At 45.5% G+C, this 16724-nt stretch overlaps 3 protein-coding genes across 6 annotated transcripts in view; 2 read left to right on the plus strand and 1 right to left on the minus strand.

Annotated features, from left to right (window-relative positions):
- The first annotated feature begins 17 nt into the window (after nt 1–17).
- hsf2bp (heat shock transcription factor 2 binding protein) lies at nt 18–4171 on the plus strand. 4 transcript variants are annotated; one of them, XM_055506907.1, is made up of 11 exons: nt 18–157; nt 394–496; nt 749–884; nt 1049–1152; nt 1324–1473; nt 1586–1724; nt 2033–2150; nt 2460–2563; nt 2648–2847; nt 3034–3101; nt 4035–4171. In XM_055506907.1, exons 2-10 carry the CDS (start codon nt 440–442, stop codon nt 3058–3060), a joined length of 1035 nt encoding a protein of 344 aa, XP_055362882.1. In that variant the 5' UTR covers nt 18–157; nt 394–439; the 3' UTR covers nt 3061–3101; nt 4035–4171. The 4 variants fall into 4 exon arrangements, with proteins under 4 accessions (XP_055362882.1, XP_028998338.1, XP_028998340.1 ...); XM_029142505.3 differs by lacking the exon at nt 4035–4171 and adding an exon at nt 3287–3603; XM_029142507.3 differs by lacking the exon at nt 4035–4171 and adding an exon at nt 3363–3603.
- On the minus strand, nt 3747–6125 carry cryaa (crystallin, alpha A). The gene is made up of 3 exons (XM_029142509.3): nt 5768–6125; nt 5388–5510; nt 3747–4688 (listed from the first exon to the last, which is right to left on the minus strand). The coding sequence occupies exons 1-3, from the start codon at nt 5963–5965 to the stop codon at nt 4479–4481; spliced, it is 531 nt and encodes a 176-aa protein (XP_028998342.1). The 5' UTR covers nt 5966–6125; the 3' UTR covers nt 3747–4478.
- A 2961-nt stretch (nt 6126–9086) lies between these two features.
- The window catches only part of dgkza (diacylglycerol kinase, zeta a), a 62525-nt gene continuing 54887 nt past the window's right edge, over nt 9087–16724 (plus strand). The window contains exons 1-2 of the mRNA XM_029142501.3: nt 9087–9562; nt 9792–9898. Of these exons, the coding sequence (XP_028998334.1) occupies nt 9464–9562; nt 9792–9898 (206 nt within the window). The 5' untranslated portion in view covers nt 9087–9463. The remainder of the gene's footprint in view (nt 9563–9791; nt 9899–16724) is intronic.

Consider the following 16724-nt stretch of genomic DNA (forward strand, 5'->3'; position numbering starts at 1 on the left):
GAAGAGGAGACTGGCGAACGGTAAAACCCGGAGCGGACGAGAACGCGACGCGGCCTTGTAGTTCGCGGGTTGTACTTTCAAACGGCTCGGAAACAGCTTCGGCTGTAGCGCCCTCCAGAGGTCGGGGGAGAGTTTGGACCGACCTGCGCTACGTACTGTAAGTAAGGAGCACCACACCAGTAGAGTCATTAACTATGTATAAAATATTCTGAGTGGTTTCTAGAAGAATTTATTGCATTCAATTTTACACATTTCCTATCTTACACATTTATCATGAACTCCGTTATTAAATTTATGCTAGTGCTAGTGTAGCTGTAGCTAACTAACATAATGCCAAAATTCAGTGACAAAAGCGAAATTTATTGATTTAACCACTAAATGACACTTTGACAGGACAAGAAGAGGTAGAACAAGACTATAAAGGAGGACGAGGACGTTAATGGCGGTTTCATACTCTCTGGGCGGGAAACCTTGCACTTTGAGCCTTGCAGTAAAGGTACAGAAACAGTTGAACACCATATGATTAAGCAGTATGACGTCACTGCCCAGGTCTTAATAACCAACCATATCTAAATGTGTGTTGATGCTTATGAGCCATAGTAGGTAAATAAGTGTAAAAGGGACCAAACGCTGACGCTTACATTTATGTTTGTGTTTAGAATTCTGAAGGCTAAAACTTGGTGAATAGTTAGTTATGAAATATGATCTCTAGATGCAATGCATTGCACTGATGATCTTTGCGTTGCAGGATGACTTAGTCACAGTGAGGAAAAGCGATCTAGAGAAGTTAACCACAGAAGTGATGCAGCTAAAAGAGTTCCTGCCCAGAGTTCTGAGTGGAGACCTGATTCAGATGCTGCACAAAGCCAGAAGTGCTCAGACAGGTATGCTTTTGTTCAGAGACTGGTCACAGTAGATGAATGCTGGTGTAGGTGGAGTGTGTTTCGTGTAGCCATGCTGGAACTGGGTGTGTATTGTCCTGCAGCAGAATTCATCATTTAACTCAAGTGAGCTTTTTAACACCTGTCCATATGAACCCTGTGCGTAGTGAAGGAGCAGCTTGTGCAGGAGCAGAAGCAGTTACGACAGGAGTGTCTGCACCTCCAGTCCCGGCTGGAGGCGGTGCAGACTGAATGTCAGAAAGAAAGGGAGGTGAGAGAGGTCAGGTCTGGCAACGTGATGTCTGAGGATGATAGAGGAGGTTCACATTGTTTTTTTAGGGCCTTGAACTTTGACAATGATTTTTTTCTCACATCAGTTAGCTCACTATTTTAATTCATCATACCTAGCCAGTTTGCTGACCACTTGTGTGTGTCTGTGTAGGAGAAGCTGCTGCTACGTGAGCAGCTGTGGCAGAGCGGAGCAGAGCTGCAGCAGCAGGCAGAATTCTGCTCTGGTCTTGGGTCTGCAGCTTGCGGTCTATTGTGGAGTTGCTCAGCCAAAGAGGATGCAGTGACACAGTGGTTGGCCGATGTGAGTCGTCATGTCCAAGTTTGTGTGTGTGTGTGTGTGTGTGTGTGTGTGTGTGTGTGTTATGCTTATCCCAGTGAGAACTGTCGTATAAACTCTGTATGTGTATGTGCAGGGGAAACTCCAGTCTTTCTTTTGTGTAGCTGCTCAAACTCTGGAGAGCTTTGTCGGGTCTCTGGATGAGGAGGTGAAAGCTGAGGACCACAACTCCCAGGAGCACCAGTTTGTGTTGGCTCTGGCTGGAACAATCACTAGTGAGTTCACATTCTGACTTGATAATGCAACCTGGAACTGCTGTCGGATACAGTTTTAAATTATTCTAGTTAACCTACCTGCGTGTTGCGAGTCATAGTTTGAGCCTTCAGCATTACAGTAGCAAACGAGGTAGTTGTTTTCTTACAATGTTATTATCCATGCTTATGCTAATACCAGAAAAATACCACATTGATCTACGGTAATTTGTGAAATTCCTCCTGAATCCGATCATATCACAAACCGAAAATGTGAGTGTAAACTTAATGTTGCCTGATCACACACCTTTTATTTATCAACCCCCATACAGACATAGCAGCTGCTTCATGTGGCCGTGACTTCCTTTCTAGCGAGGCTCATGTTCTACTGGACACTCTCTTGAAGCTTCTGGGGCAGATGAAACACGGTTTCTTCCCCAAACTGAAAGTGTACGTGGAGCTGTGATTTATGTTTTTTTTTCTGGGATGACATAACTTTTTCATTATTTGCTAACCCCCTTTAGAAGTTCTTATGAGATTCTTGTTCTTCAGTGTTGGCAAATAACTAACAATTGAAAGTTGATCACTTATTGAACTATACAGTGTTGACCATGTATTTATTGCGTCCATATGCATCACTCAGGTTTATTTAATACTTGACTCTTCAGATTGTTCCCAAGTGGGCAGAAGGTGTCACTGCTGTGCTTCAGCAGTGCATTAAAGTTTCAGTTGAACTAACTGCTGTGTGTTTTGCTGAAGGTTGATGCTGATGGCACTGTATAATGTCAGCATCAGTGTTAAAGGGTTGAAGTATATCAGTGAGAACCCAGGACTCCTGCCTCTCATCTGGACTCTGTTGGATGGTAAGATAATCCATTATGTCAGCAAAATGTAAAGCACAAACACATACACAATGTTGCCACCTCTGGTCTGTGGTTGTCTGACAGATGGAGACTGGGAGGTGTGTCTCCACACTTTGCGTCTTCTACAGTCAGTGTTGTTGGAGGAGGATGTGCTGCTGCTACTGGACTTTCCTCTGCTGGCTCCACAGCTTCAGGCTTGTGTCAGCAAGCACACATCTAGTATTCAACCAAGTCTGCGACAGGCTGCTCAGCAGACCCTGGAGGATCTAGAGGCCCTGCAACAGGTATGTCACAGTTCAAACTACTGAAATTAGGATCAACCACTTGTTCAAGTTCATGCAGTATGTCATCCTTGGTCCAATTTATAACCAATCCCTGATTCTGATTCTGTTGCCAGAGCTACAGATAACAATTCATTTAGGTTTTTCTAGCATTTCACCTCTGAGCATCCCCATATCTGATGTTCACAGAGCTCTGTTCATGGGTGTACAGGGTAAACAATCTTGTTTGGGAGATTGTAAAGAGGCCAACGTTTAAGGTGAGTGTATGGAACCTTCCCTCTTCATTGAGAAGACTATTGGTAACTGCTAACAATGGGGTCTTGCAATTTAAAATAATACTCCAACTATATTAAATATTTGTAATATCTGGATAGATACTTTTGAAAAGCTTCTTAAATTCATGAGCAACTTCAAGTTGTTGGTGTGATTTGTGTGTTTTTAGGGTTGGGAATATAAAAAAACAGACTTTGTTATAGACTCAGGGTCTTCAGTCCGGTTCTTCCACTTCATGTCTTCAGGTCATCTTACATCTGTTTGTTTCTCTGGGCTGATACCAGCACTTCAAAATGCCCATTTAGTTCATTCTGTGTCAATGCTTTGTTTTAAATTGAACTGATAACTATTACTATTAAACTCCAGTGACTGTTAAGGTTTTAGATTTGTTCATCTTAATCTGTCTTAGGTGGTTACTTGGTTAATGTGAATATGATAATGTAAGTTTGTAGAAGACACATTAAAGATGGTTGTTTGTATACTGTCCTCTCTGGACTTTTCTCTCATGTACATGTCTTACCATATTAAAGTAAATCTTGTTTGAGGTTTTATTAAGTTTTAGATCTAGAAACCATGAGCACACATCCATGCATCATCTTGCATTCTCTTCACACTTCTACACTTCTGCACACTTTGCATAAAGACCTTTATTTACAAGAAAGAAGCAGCCTAGTATAGTAAGCACAATTGTTTTCAGGTGTGACTTATGATTGCCAACTTCTTAGCTCTCATCACCCAACCAGATTTGTTACATGTTTATGCATGTACGTAGTCCCAGAAATTGGGCTCCATCCAGGTACAGAAGCTTTATTTGTGTGTATCCATGTGCCAGCCACCACTCCTTCCAGTAGATTGAAAAAAAAAACACAGAAGTTGTCTTTGGTTAATTTAACAGCTTTTATTATGTGTTTATTTAGTATGGACTTATCAGTAATGAACTGAAAAAGGCCTAGACTACAGTGCAGGATATAATTAAGACAAAAGAGGAGGAGATCAAAGAGTCAGCACAAGAACTACAGCAGCCAGGACCTCAGAGAACTTCACTGATGGAACAGGCGTGTGACGTTTTACCTCTAAGCCTAAACTCCGACCATCTTTACTGTCAGAGGGTTCCCTCGGAAACGAATCAACAACATTAAGCAAAGTGTCGGGTTTGGTGAATGTTTTGTCCTCAGTTGTGTTTTTTTCCTTAAAAAGTCCAGCTTAACCACCTTCAATGGGAGGTTTTTTTAATCTCAAAACAATGATACTAATAATACTGAAGGAATATAATAAGAATCTACAGAGGAGAAAGTGAAGCATTGAGGACACATATATATATCCTCTTAGAGAGATATTGGTCAACCTCCACCTCTCCCCCTCTAGGAGGAGGCAGCGGCGTTGGGCTTGTCATCGCGGGTCACAGGGATGTTGCGCTCGCTGTGGCTGGATTCAGTTCCCCCGGTGAGCTTTGGCCCGGTCAGAGTCAGCAGACCATCAGCTGAGAGAGAGCAGGTGATTGCTGACTTGTCAACGCTGGAGGGGAGGCGGTAGCGGCGATGAAACTCACGGGAGATGTATCCATGGTCGTCCTGACGAAACAAGGTTATTGAAGTAATTTCACAGTTTATCTGTCCACTAAAACTTGTTGCTAGATCACATAGCTATTTGTCTAAGCACATGGTAGCACAGTTATTCGTAAGGTTGGCACTCTTCAGAGTTGCCAACAGACGTAGACTTATAATATGTGTACATCAAAATGCTACTGCTGCAACAGTTTCACCAAAAACTGAAACATGGAATACAAGCTGTGGTACCAATAGAGGTCAAAGGGCATTTAATAATGTCATTAACCCCCCTTCAGAACAGCACATGTAGCTTCTTGTTTTTCTGGTTGCCATTATATTGTGCAATTGGGAATTACACATTCTTTTGTGAGCAACACGTACATAGGAAACGCTGATGCTTTATTTCCTTCTGTGGCTTTATTTACACATTAAACATATTAGGCCTGTATTTATACAATATCCTGATGTGAAACATTAAATAAAAAACTTAAACTTAACAGACTCCCAGTTCACTTGGAACATAAAACAAAATCTACAAAAACAGTAATTGCTCTGCTTTTTGACCTTCACATGACCTTGCCACGGAACCTTGGTTTGGCACAGTCACAGCTGTATTTAAGCACTAATTGTTTAGACTTATAGAAGTGCAGTGATTTCCATCCCTGTTTACCTGAATTCACCTACGCGTTTTGCCGATTTGCTCAGTAACATGAGTTTTCCTACCTGTCTTTCCCCATGCTTGCCCTGGATCTCCACGTAGTTGTCAGTGACCTTCACACTGAGCTCATCAGGAGAGAAGTGCTTGGTGTCCAGGTAGACTGTGAACTTATCTCGGTCAGACCTCACCTGGGGAACACGCACAGAGCAAGACTGTTTACTATGACAATATTGAGATCTTCATAAAATGTTAATCATTACGTACATTATTAATGGTTCTGACCCAGTTCAACAAGTTTCAAGATTAATAATTCTGTTAGGTAGGCGTGTTTCTTAGTGCGGAGTGAAAATTACAAAGCACATACTCTGTTTCTTGTTTCAATATGGAGGTTAAACCACAAAAAACATTACTTCGGAAAGTCACAATTTGAGTCTGATCACGTTACCTCAGAGATGCCAGAGTTGGAATAATCCAAAAAGCTGCGGAACAGCGACTGTCTGTAAAAGGGACTAATGGTGGAGGCAGTGTATGGAAAGAGGTCATAGTCAAACATGCCCTCGCCAAAAAACTGGTCAAAGACTCGAGCAGGGTAGGCTGAGCTCAGGGCACGTCTGAACCAGGGGTGCTGGATGGCAATATCCATAGTGACCGGAGACAAGTTGGTCTAGCTTGGCTCGATTCAGATTGGCAAGATGAACCTGCAAGATGAGTCCAGCAGTAGGAAAAGAGATGGAGTAAACAAAACGATGATCAAAAGCAGTGGTTGAAGGATGTTTCCAGAGGGCTTGGTGCTCTGCTCTCCAGCTGTGTCGTCTTTATATACCTGAGAGCCAGAAAGAGAGGCTTAAACCACAATCCCCCTGGAATGGCATTATCTCATGGTGGGTTGGGCCCCGTCAGCAGAATCATGGCTGAGAATGGGGAGGCACTGCTAGGTCCGGACCCTGGTGCAACCCAGTGCCATCCACACATCAGACACAGAGGGATGCCAAAACAAACCCTGCCAGACAGACAGGAGGGGTGGGGTCAGGAAGCCGACTAAAGACACACAGGAACTCTACCTGTGCAGTAATGTATCAGAGATACACGCATATCTATTTCGTTGTCACTGACCAGTCCGTCAGTGACATAATACTGCATTGTTCTGCCCATGTGGCAGGGTGGACAGCAGATTTAGAAACAATGAACAGTGTCAGTGGAGCAACAACAACTGGCATGCACAGATCAGATGTTTTGGTGACAGACAAAGCTACGGATGTGATGTTGAACTAGAATTTAATTCAGTTTAGAGGCAAATCACATCAAAATCATCATCAGTCGTTTTCCATAATAAGGTCAAGGCCTCGTGGACGAACTGGAGCTCAGAAACCAACCGAAAAGGCTGTCAAGGCTGTCACGGAAAACAGGTGGATCTGAAACCAGGGGAAGAGGAAGAGGAGGAAGCACAACTAGGACGAAAAAGTCCGAATGTGTTGATGGCTGGTAATTCTGTATTGTGATAAAGGACTGAATTCTGATGTCAAGGTAAGGGTTACTTCCCAAGCCTGTTGTTTCACCACCAGTGGCTTCCCACTGCCTGCATTAGTCTAATCCCACAGGGCTTTAGCCAGCTAGCACAGGGGCTTAGTCGCTCCATGCACCCACAGGCCAAGAGCAACTGGGCTGGAGTTGGGGCTGTTTTTAGGGATGATTTGGAGAGGTTGTTGGGGTTCGAGGTACTTAGCTGCTGCAGACCGGACATAGATGCATTGAGACTGGCCCGGGTTCCGCAGAGTCAGCGTTCTGATTTCCTATCAATGGGTCAGACAATAGCCTTGTGTTTTGTCTTTCTACAGCCCTGGAAAGCTGTTTTCCCAGCTACCTGGCAACCTGCAGGGTGCACACGTCCATTTCCATTCACTGGATTTGTCTCGTCAGATGGAGCAAGGAGAGTTCAGAAGGATGTGGCGAACATGGAGGATGGATAGTGAGAGCAGGTAACGTGACAAAGAAATATTTGGAATTTACTTCACACTCATCTTACATTTGCCTTTTTTCATATATTAAAAACTGTGTCCTGTGAGATTGATCGTTAGCTTGAAAGAAAAAAACAGTGCAGGACTGAAGTTGTTGAAATACGCAGGTGCAGCTATGACATAAATCTTAACGCTGAGTGGTCATAAATACTCATTTTCACAATAAGATCCCATTCGGAGAGGCCTCTGCTGCCTCTTGCTGGACTGACATCATATCACCCTCCAACCTTTAGGTGGGACCACAGACCGAGCAGACTGTAAGTCAGGAAGTCTGTCTGAAATAGTGTAGCAGCACAGACATTTAATAATAAAACCCTGGAACCAGATTAATCTGTTAACCATACGACCACGCGTTGTTCAGAACAACAGGGGCATCACCAGCCTCCACGCTGGCAGGTTTGCCTCTATTTCTCTGTAGTTAGAAACAAACTGCCCACTGTGGTGTTTCCCAGGAAGATCCATAAACACATAACTCCAATATTGACCAGTATAGTATATTTATTTTCAGAATGAAGTCATAGTACAGAAGCAGGTTAGTGACTGATAACACCAAACCCCTGCATTGCATTCCGGCTGCACTTACAGGGCTTTGACATTGTGCATGGATTGGTAAATCAATTAGTTTCATTTGTGCTTGTTTTAGAACTATGAGTTAAAATGCCGGATGCAGTGCAGTCTGTAAACAACATGCTGCTACTTTGATCTGCCATCGACTCAACTCCCTCAACACAACAGCGACTTTGTTTTATGTATCATGATGCGCATGCTTAGCATCTCTTGCTAAGTCGGACCCTGCCGGGCCCACTCGCCCGATGTGCACCCACTCCTCCGCTCACCCGTTCCCCATTTGCTCCTCGGCCTCCTTGTTTTTATACCGACCCACTTCCCCTCTCTGTTCAGATTCTGCTCTGATAAACACACATTTATTGTCATGTTGGGGGTTGCAGCACACGTGTGTGGTCGAGTGGCAGTTCTGCTTTGTCTTCTCTGGTATTGTTTGAAAGCAGAAGGGTGAACAGTCCAGACAATACCGGTGGCTGTGCTGAGTTTCTAGTCCTGAATGTCTGAGAAACAAGACCGGGGACATTGCATTGAGTTGTAGCTTATCAGTATGCTTTCTTTGCAGTGTGGTGACGGTGGGAGGGGGAAGGTCACCTGTCTTTGCAACCTCTGCTGAGTCTTCTTGACTAGAGATGATGGTTTTTAGCATTCATGGCAGCGTCAGCGTCATGTTCACACAAAACACCTGTCGTGTCCTTATGCTTCTTATTTTATTGTCAATTGTTAATTATGTGTGTGTGTGTGTGTGTGTGTGTGTTGGGGGGGGGCTTATGACGTTTAATATACATAAGTGAACACAGACATGAAGATGCAAACAAATGTTTTTTTTGCTTTTTACCTCTGCCTCTTTTCGAAGTAGGAACGTGTTCGAACAACTCTATCCAATGTCTGGGCATGATCCAACACACTGTCATTCTCTTGTGTAAAGACGGTATCGGGGGCGCTTTACCCGTTTGTGCCCCGCAGGTTTTTCCAATTCATCCCCGTATTTTAACTGGTTTTGCTCAAGTTGTGTCAGTGCTCATCAGCAAAACTCTGGATTCACAAGCAGCTTTAATTTAGACAAACACAGCCTGTTAATTACATTTGATGGTAATTGTTCATTTAAATTTCACCCACACTCCTCAAAACGCTTTTAATATTCCAGTCGTGCTCAGCAGCACAGACGGTGAAGGGGGGGGGGGATCTCACAGCTTATTTCCTGCAACATTTAGTTGCGTGACGGAGCTGAACGCGTCTCACCTCCTGCTGACGACAACTTGTCTTGCCTGCGTTCAGATTTCATGGACGCGCGCCCCGTCCACCCCGCCGCGGTTTGTCTCTGTGCTCGGCGGGTCCTGGTCGAACCGGACCTCACCGGTACCGCTCCGGCTTCACAGGTCACCGAGCGGAGCGCGCCGCGCCGCGCGGGGAATGGGACGCGGACGGGCTTCGCTCGCGCACCAGAATAGCAACTTCTAAAGACGCGGCGCCGGCGGACGCGAGCCGAAGCCACGCCACCTGTTCATAGCACAACATCGTTGGTTGCGATCGTCGCGCGGCGACGGGACGGCGACGCCGCAGGGATGATGAGCGAGTCCGCTCCCGCGGTGGTGGAGCGGCCTGGGCTGGAGGACGTGGCCGAGGAGGAGGACGCGTTCGCCGCGGAGCCCGGCAGCTGTCAGGTGCGGGCTGCTCACTGGTCCGTGCTTCCGTCCCCCGCGCGCAGCTCCGCGGAAACCCATCCGGAGCGTGTGTACGTGAAAATGCGCTGAACGCCCGCCCCCCGCGTTGAGCCCCGTAATGCAGCATGTTGGGTTTAGGAGCGGGCGGACGTTGGAATCGGGCCACAGCGACAAAAAAGAAAAACGAACTACGGATGAAAATGTGACTTGTTCTGTGGGTTCGCTGCAGGTGCCGGAGGAGAGCGGCGTGGAGGGGCCGCGGGCCGGTCGGCTGTCGGAGTCCCAGATGGCCGAGGAGTTCGCCCAGCTGAACCTCAGGAAGCAGGTGTCCTACAGGTAGGCAGCGAACGCACCGCGGCGCCTCCTGCAAACCTGTTCTGCAGCACCCGTGACCTCCGACCCGTTTCCCACACTCTTCTTACTGCGCGTTGTTTCACGCGTGTCGCCTCACGCTTGTGGTGAACCGTGATCAAATACGTTTATAGGTGCGTGTCTTCAACTCCATTGAGCCAAAGCTAAAGCGGCAGCCGCGTTGACAGCAAGTTGACCGCTGCCTCCCACAGACACGGCCTCTTTCGCTGGGAAGCTCTGATCTTCCTCCATCTGTTCACCGACTCTTCGGACCAGATGTACATTAAATGCATGAGCACTAAACCGGTGCATCGGCACATCCCACGCGCACGCGGGTTTTCCCTATTTTTAAAATGCCGTGCACACCTCATGCAGGATTCAGACAAGGGTACATTCAGTGCTAGAAAACACAGGTGTGAGCAGAAATACATTAGTCCTTTTACTTCTCCTGTATTATTTATAATATAGTCAAAACTAGATCAAGGACACAAAGTTGAGACACAAAATGACAGTCATTTACTGCATGAATGATCCATATTTATGAATCTGTGTTCAGGCTCATAGTGAAAATTACAGTCATGTGTGACGCTGCAGGGTCCTTCTGTTCAGCGGGAAGAGAACTTTTGTTCTTCACCGTCAAAGTCTGATCTCGACAACAGATTTGAAGAAGTGACGCTCGGCTCGAACAAAAGCGGTTTCAGAAAAGCCTGTCGATGCCGAGCAGGCCGGGAAGTGCTATGAAAAGTTGCTACCGCAGTGTGTGTTCTGAGAAGAGAACCAGACCTTCAGTTCTTTTTCCCGTTTGTTCCGCGGATGGGCCTTTGTCTCCGGTGCTCAGAGGGCGGTCATAGTCGGTGTCATCATAACTTACTGTAATATGACAGGTGTCGTGTGTCCTCCTCCACACGCAGCCTCTCTTCATCAGCTCTGCATTATTTATAAACGTCCTGACTGAGTAAGACAGTGAACCTGCATGTAGTGGTTTTGTTTACCAGAAGCTCTGATGTGAAGTCAGTTCTTCCCGGCAGGGACTTGCAGGTAATAATGGAGAATAGATTGCACCAACTGTTCCTGTTGTTTCAAGCCACTTGCACATCAGGGGCCACTTTACTTTCATCACTAACGCTGCAGTTGTTGTCTCTGTGAATGAAATCAGCTTGTCGGTTCCCTTAGAAACAGTCGATATGTGTAAATACCCAGTCTAATCACAGGCGCTCCTTGTAAACACGCATCTCTCTTTATAGCTGCCGCATCACTCCTCCGGACGAGGCTGCTGATTGAACTTTGACCCTCGGCGTCTGAATATTTTCCATCTTGTCACAGGGAAACAAACCTACACAGAGCACAGCAAATTTGCATTTTTATAAACTGTTTTGTTTGAGCATGGCTGTAGAATGAACAATCTGCCAGTACATCATCCATTAGGTGATGTGTGACGCCTCTCCTTTGCAAACAGGGTGAATATTTCCCTATATTTACTGCCACCTGCTGAAGCTCCGTCCTCACAAAGGTCGTGAGACAATAGAAAGCAGATAGTGACTCAGGACACTTGCATTTGTTTGATCCAAATTAGTTGTTTTACTCGAGAACTTGTTGTATTTTTCTCTTGCTACAGTTCCTTTTCTCAAAGGCAATGTCACCGTCTCAGACTTTAGCTTGATGTCACAGATGAAGGTGTAAACGCACCTTTCAGCTCTCCTACTGTCAAGTGACTCTGGTGAAGGTTTTCCCTCCTCAGCTGAGTCACTTCGCTCCTGACATCTCCATTTAGCAGAACCAGCACGATTTATAACACCATAACACATTGGGAGCCAGAGAGTGGAGATGTGAACCAGAACATGGACAACGCGAGTCACAGACATTACTAAAATTACATCCTGGTCGCTATTACTGGACTATGCTCCCAGATTCATTTTCCTCCAGCAACATGTATGTGAAGAGAAGCTGGAGCCAAGTGTTACAGTGTGCAGCTATGGAGTAGGTAGATCAGTCCTGATAGTACACGACCGGCTGAGCTGTGGCACCAAATACACCCACCACCACTACCTACTACCTCCTCTGCACCTGCAGCCGGTAGCATTACGCAACTGTGAAGCGAACACAGTGCGTGATAACTGCACTGGTGTTTGAACCATAATGCATAATGAGCTGGTTTCACCGTGAAGCGTCGCTAAAATCTCACACCCCGCGTCCACCAGACGCCACCGCAGGACAGGGATGCTGCGGTGGGCCGGCTCAGCCTCCGGCGCTACCTGTGGATGGATGGAGTCTGGTAGCAATCAGTAAAAGACCCCGGTTTAATCCTGTCTGATATTGAACTGAACATGACAGACAAACGCATGCCAAGGTCTGCTCATTACATAATGCGCACAGATTTTCTTTCCCGACCTACTTCAGTTGTTTGATTTCTCTTTGTCACTTCAGTCTTTCAAATGTCACCAGAGTCTGATTTCAGGTGTAACATTTTACAAAGGGTGGATGTTTTTCATCGCTGAGCTGAAGGTCGGATAGTGAGACACCACGAAGCCGACTTCTTATGTCACTGCCAGCGTGAGGCATAATCTCAACATTATTTAGTATAATCAGTGAGCCAGATGGGAGTTTGTGAGTGAGCGTGTGGTGGGGGTGGGGAGAGCTGCCATGGCTGTCAATTCTCCTGACTCACCGCAGGACTTATGTAAGGATCAGCTGTATCTGTGGCACTGCAGCACATCGTGTGTGTGTGTGTGTGTGTGTGTGTGTGTGTGTGTGTGTGCGCGTGTGTGTGTACACATTTATGTTCAGTATTCTGTTATGTGGACGTTTCGCTGGTTCTCATAACTTCTAAGTGATGTTGGAGTGTGTCGACTTCATTCAAGGGTTCAGCTTGGGTTGCAGTTACATGTAAATGTCTCCCACTAACTGGAAACTGGACTGCAGCAGCCGCTTGATGAGAACACAGTGACATTTTACCCAGTGTTCTCCTGTGTGAACCAGGGGAAATTAGAGTAGCGGCGATTCCACTCAGATACCGTTAATCTTGTTCACTGCCGATCCTGAGAGGCTTTTAGTGATGAAAGAGGGCTGTGGATTTGAACTATTAGTGAAATAGTGCAGTAAAACATGGCCTCATGCACTTGCTGATCACCCTTCAGTGTCGCGTCACGGCTCATAAAAATGATCATGTCTTGTTTTGTTTGGTGCCAGGCCTGTCCACTCTGCACAGCTTGCAAGTCTTCAATTTGACTGAGTGAAGAAGCCAGCAATAATTTGGTTGACTGGCAGGACACCAGAGCATGAACTGGGTCAGACAGAGGCAAGAGTTTTCCATATACAGTACGTTGACACGGGATTATTATTAAAGTATGGAAAATAAATAGTTGATGTGTATTCATTAACATAATGGGTCCAGTCATAACCAAACATTCATCACAGAAGAAGGCCACTTGTTATTTCTTTGCTCTATATGGACTGATTATGTGGCATACAGCATGTATGATGAGAAAGTACAGGAGGGAAAACCAGACATAGCTGGGTGTCATCATCAGAGTAATCACATATTAGAATAAAGGAGCCAGGAAGTGAACGCTGGGCTGACACAAGACTCCTGCCAAGATGCCAGAGCTGAGGCTCCTACCGTCACTGCTGTTCTGCAGCCAAACTGTCTGATGTCAGGAAGGTTTAGAGGTGGAAAATTGGGTCAAGGCAGCCTTAAGCTCATCAGCGCCATGAGGAAAATAGCTTGTTGTTAGCGATAGGCTAAGGATGAGCGTGAAATTTAAGCGTGCTGTGTAAACAAAGATGGGGAGGAAGGTTGTTTCATTTCATCATTCAACCAAAGCAATACCCACCCGTGATTGTGCCACTCCCACTTACCTTCAGTCACGTGGCTCAAAGAGGAACGATGCCTTCACGGACCAGTTGACAGATTGCACAAGGGAACGCCGCTTGTGAAAGTGACTTTTTGATGTAGCGATACTGGCGTTCGTGGCAGCATACGCGGCGCGCTACACAGTGCAGGTGGTGTTGTCATAAAAGCTCTTCGGAGGTTACCACTGCTTCTGGTGTTTATAATGACACGCTGACAGTAATAGTCGCTGAATGTACATTGTGCAGATGGAGCACAGATTTGTTCCCTTCAGTGAAAACATTGAATTAGCTGAAAGGGGAAAGGCTACATATAGTACACGAAGCCCACGACGAAGGCTGATTTCCTGCCAGCTCTAATTCTAATTGGAACAAGATGCTCATGATTGTCCTGTGTAATTCGATATACGCGCTGCGTGAAGGGTGTTTTGGGGAAATACAACAGACAAGACAAAGCGTAGTAATAAGGACTTGTCCCCAGGGTGAGATCTATCAATTAGGTGATAAAAATAGCCCAGAACAAACATGTGCGCACACAGGACTGTTTACCGGCATACGGTGTCGTTCTCGTCAGCCATGACACTTAGCTACACTGACGTCTTGTTGATGACACAGGTTACTGCCCAGCTAAGCACTTTTAGGGCATATCTTTGTATCTGCTTAGTCAAGAAATTAGCCTGCAGGCAACTTGGAGAGAAGCCCCATCGTAGGCCTTTTGTGTTTTTGTTTTGGGTCTATCCTCTGTGTTCACATCACAACTAATGCGAGTCCTAACAAACCATTTGAACCTCATGCGATGTCCTTGTTTGCCCTCTCATCCCCGGGACTGCGATGATCCCGTTGACGGCCGTGACTGACATTTACAGGTGCGTTCACCGACCGGCGGAGGAAACGGTAGTGGCGTTTAGCCTCAAGCCAACGACTTGCGTAATGTAGTGCAGCAGCACCAGATGGATGCGCACGCAGTTGGCGACGATAACCAGTATAAAGAACAGACAGTAACACCCTGCAAGCAACACCAATACAAAAGTGCCTTCTGCTCAGATATTGTGTTGTTTTCCGTGTGTGTAGTTTAAAAGCAGCAGCAACAGATCTCTAAACCCCCGTATTGCCTTAAGGTTGGAGTTGATGTGTACGTATTAAGCACTCTACTAATAAAAGTAAAAGTGAACAGTAGACCGTGTGAACGTTTGAACCCTGTGTTCTTTTCTGGTATTTCGTTCCATCCAGTTTTTCCAGACCATGTATCTCCATGACTGATAGAGGTCATGCTGTGTTGACGCTGACAATAGCAAACGCTGCTGCTGATTAACTGCCATGTTTTAATAGACCGGATGGGCCGGTTATATTTTCTTCCAGCCGTTGTCACATTGTCCATGCAGACGGCACGTTCGTGTAGTTCATCTCCATCCTTACCGTGGTGTCACTGCTATAGTTACTCTGACGTTCGGCCGGAGAGAAGCTACCGGCTGGCGCTAGCCGTCTGTCTGCAGGGTCAGATGGAGTAAGTGGGTTAATCAATTGCACTGATCGCTGCTGCCCTTCCACTATAATGGACAGTAGACGGTTACTAAAACACAGCTTTTGCTGTTGTACTGCAGAACCTGGGTAAAAGTTTGCAACCTTAAATACACTAGTACTCAATGAAAAGGTTTTGCTGTAAATGGAGACTCAGGCCTTTGGGACTTTATAGAGTTTTAGGTGCTCACCAGTGAGTAATGGGAACCTAGCATTAGCATTATGCCTCGATTTGTAGTATTACAAATCTATTGTAGTGTATGATGAGCCTTTTTATGCCCTGGCAGTTTGGCGTAGTGGTTTGTGCGTTACAACAGGTTGTGGGTTCAATCCCCTCACAGAGGGCTTGCGTCAGGAAGGGCATCCGGCGTAAAAACTTGCCACATCAATCATGCGAAGCATTTGCTGTGGTGACCACTGACTGGATGAAGCTGCCTTTTCACCTCTGATGAGCCTCTGCCTGGAGACAGCTTGTTGTACAGTAGTCGATCCCACTGCTGACCCACGTTTCCCACAATTTAGTTCGTTTGAATTTAGGGGCCACAGGATGTGGCTCACAGGATGATTCTGGAATTTTTTTTTTATTGGGGTCAGGTTTAGGATAGAGTTTTTAGTCGGCGCTGTGTTGGAGATGAAGAAAATGGGTCGGCTGTGGGTGCGGGGAACTTTAAAACCCTTCACTGTCTGAATTTTGTGCCATGCTGTCGAGTGTCATTTTATTTGTCATGGAAATACTGAGTGGGCGACGGATGAGAGGGAACAGTGATAGCAGAACAATGAGGAGCAGGTGTGTGTGTTTGTGTGTCTGTGTGTGTGTGCATATGCATAAAAATATTAAGATGTGCTCAGTCTGTCAAAGAGACTGAAGCCATAATCCCATCGCACCATAACAGGACGAGCTGCGTTCTCGCTCCGCTCTGCTCCACATGTAGCAGCTATATAAAATGTGCATATTTATGTAACCCTCGGACGAGGGTACGGTTAAATAACGCTGACGTTGCGAACTCATACTGTTGGACTGAATTCCTGAAGGAAGTGTGTGATGAAACCATCTATTTTTATTAGCTCCTGCATGAATTCTTTATTCTGAGGAATTTAGAAATTCTTCATGCGTTTTCTCCCTTTTTATCTGGAGAAATACTAAAAATTATATCAGTGCAGTTCAGCAAAATCAATTTAGACCTAAACAAAAGCATTTGCTAGAAATCATTTCAAGGACAACGAAGGAACCAAGTGACACCATGTATAAAAATAAGAGCTTATAAATTACAAATAAATAAATAAAATACAAGCATAGAGCACATTACAACATGATTAACACAATACAAAAAATTTGAATTACAGTACAATTTAAAGGCATCACAAGGAAGAAATATTTTAAATTACCATATTAAAATTAATATTGGCAGCAATGCCCTTTTAAGAGATCCTCAATTAAGATGTCCTT

This window comes from Betta splendens, chromosome 2 (genome assembly GCF_900634795.4).
Source record: "Betta splendens chromosome 2, fBetSpl5.4, whole genome shotgun sequence".
Taxonomy (NCBI): Eukaryota; Metazoa; Chordata; class Actinopteri; order Anabantiformes; family Osphronemidae; genus Betta; species Betta splendens.

Bases quoted from the DNA above. Each gene is read 5' to 3' on its own strand.
- hsf2bp (XM_055506907.1), top strand. From the start codon at position 440: ATGGCGGTTTCATACTCTCTGGGCGGGAAACCTTGCACTTTGAGCCTT. The intron at 2,151-2,459 runs GTACGTGGAGCT...GTTTTGCTGAAG, and splicing joins TTCTTCCCCAAACTGAAAGT to GTTGATGCTGATGGCACTGT. The intron at 2,564-2,647 runs GTAAGATAATCC...GTTGTCTGACAG, and splicing joins CATCTGGACTCTGTTGGATG to ATGGAGACTGGGAGGTGTGT.
- cryaa (XM_029142509.3), bottom strand. From the start codon at position 5,965: ATGGATATTGCCATCCAGCACCCCTGGTTCAGACGTGCCCTGAGCTCA. The intron at 5,511-5,767 runs GTAACGTGATCA...CGTGTTCCCCAG, and splicing joins CCAACTCTGGCATCTCTGAG to GTGAGGTCTGACCGAGATAA. The intron at 4,689-5,387 runs GTAGGAAAACTC...TTGTTTCGTCAG, and splicing joins GCAAGCATGGGGAAAGACAG to GACGACCATGGATACATCTC.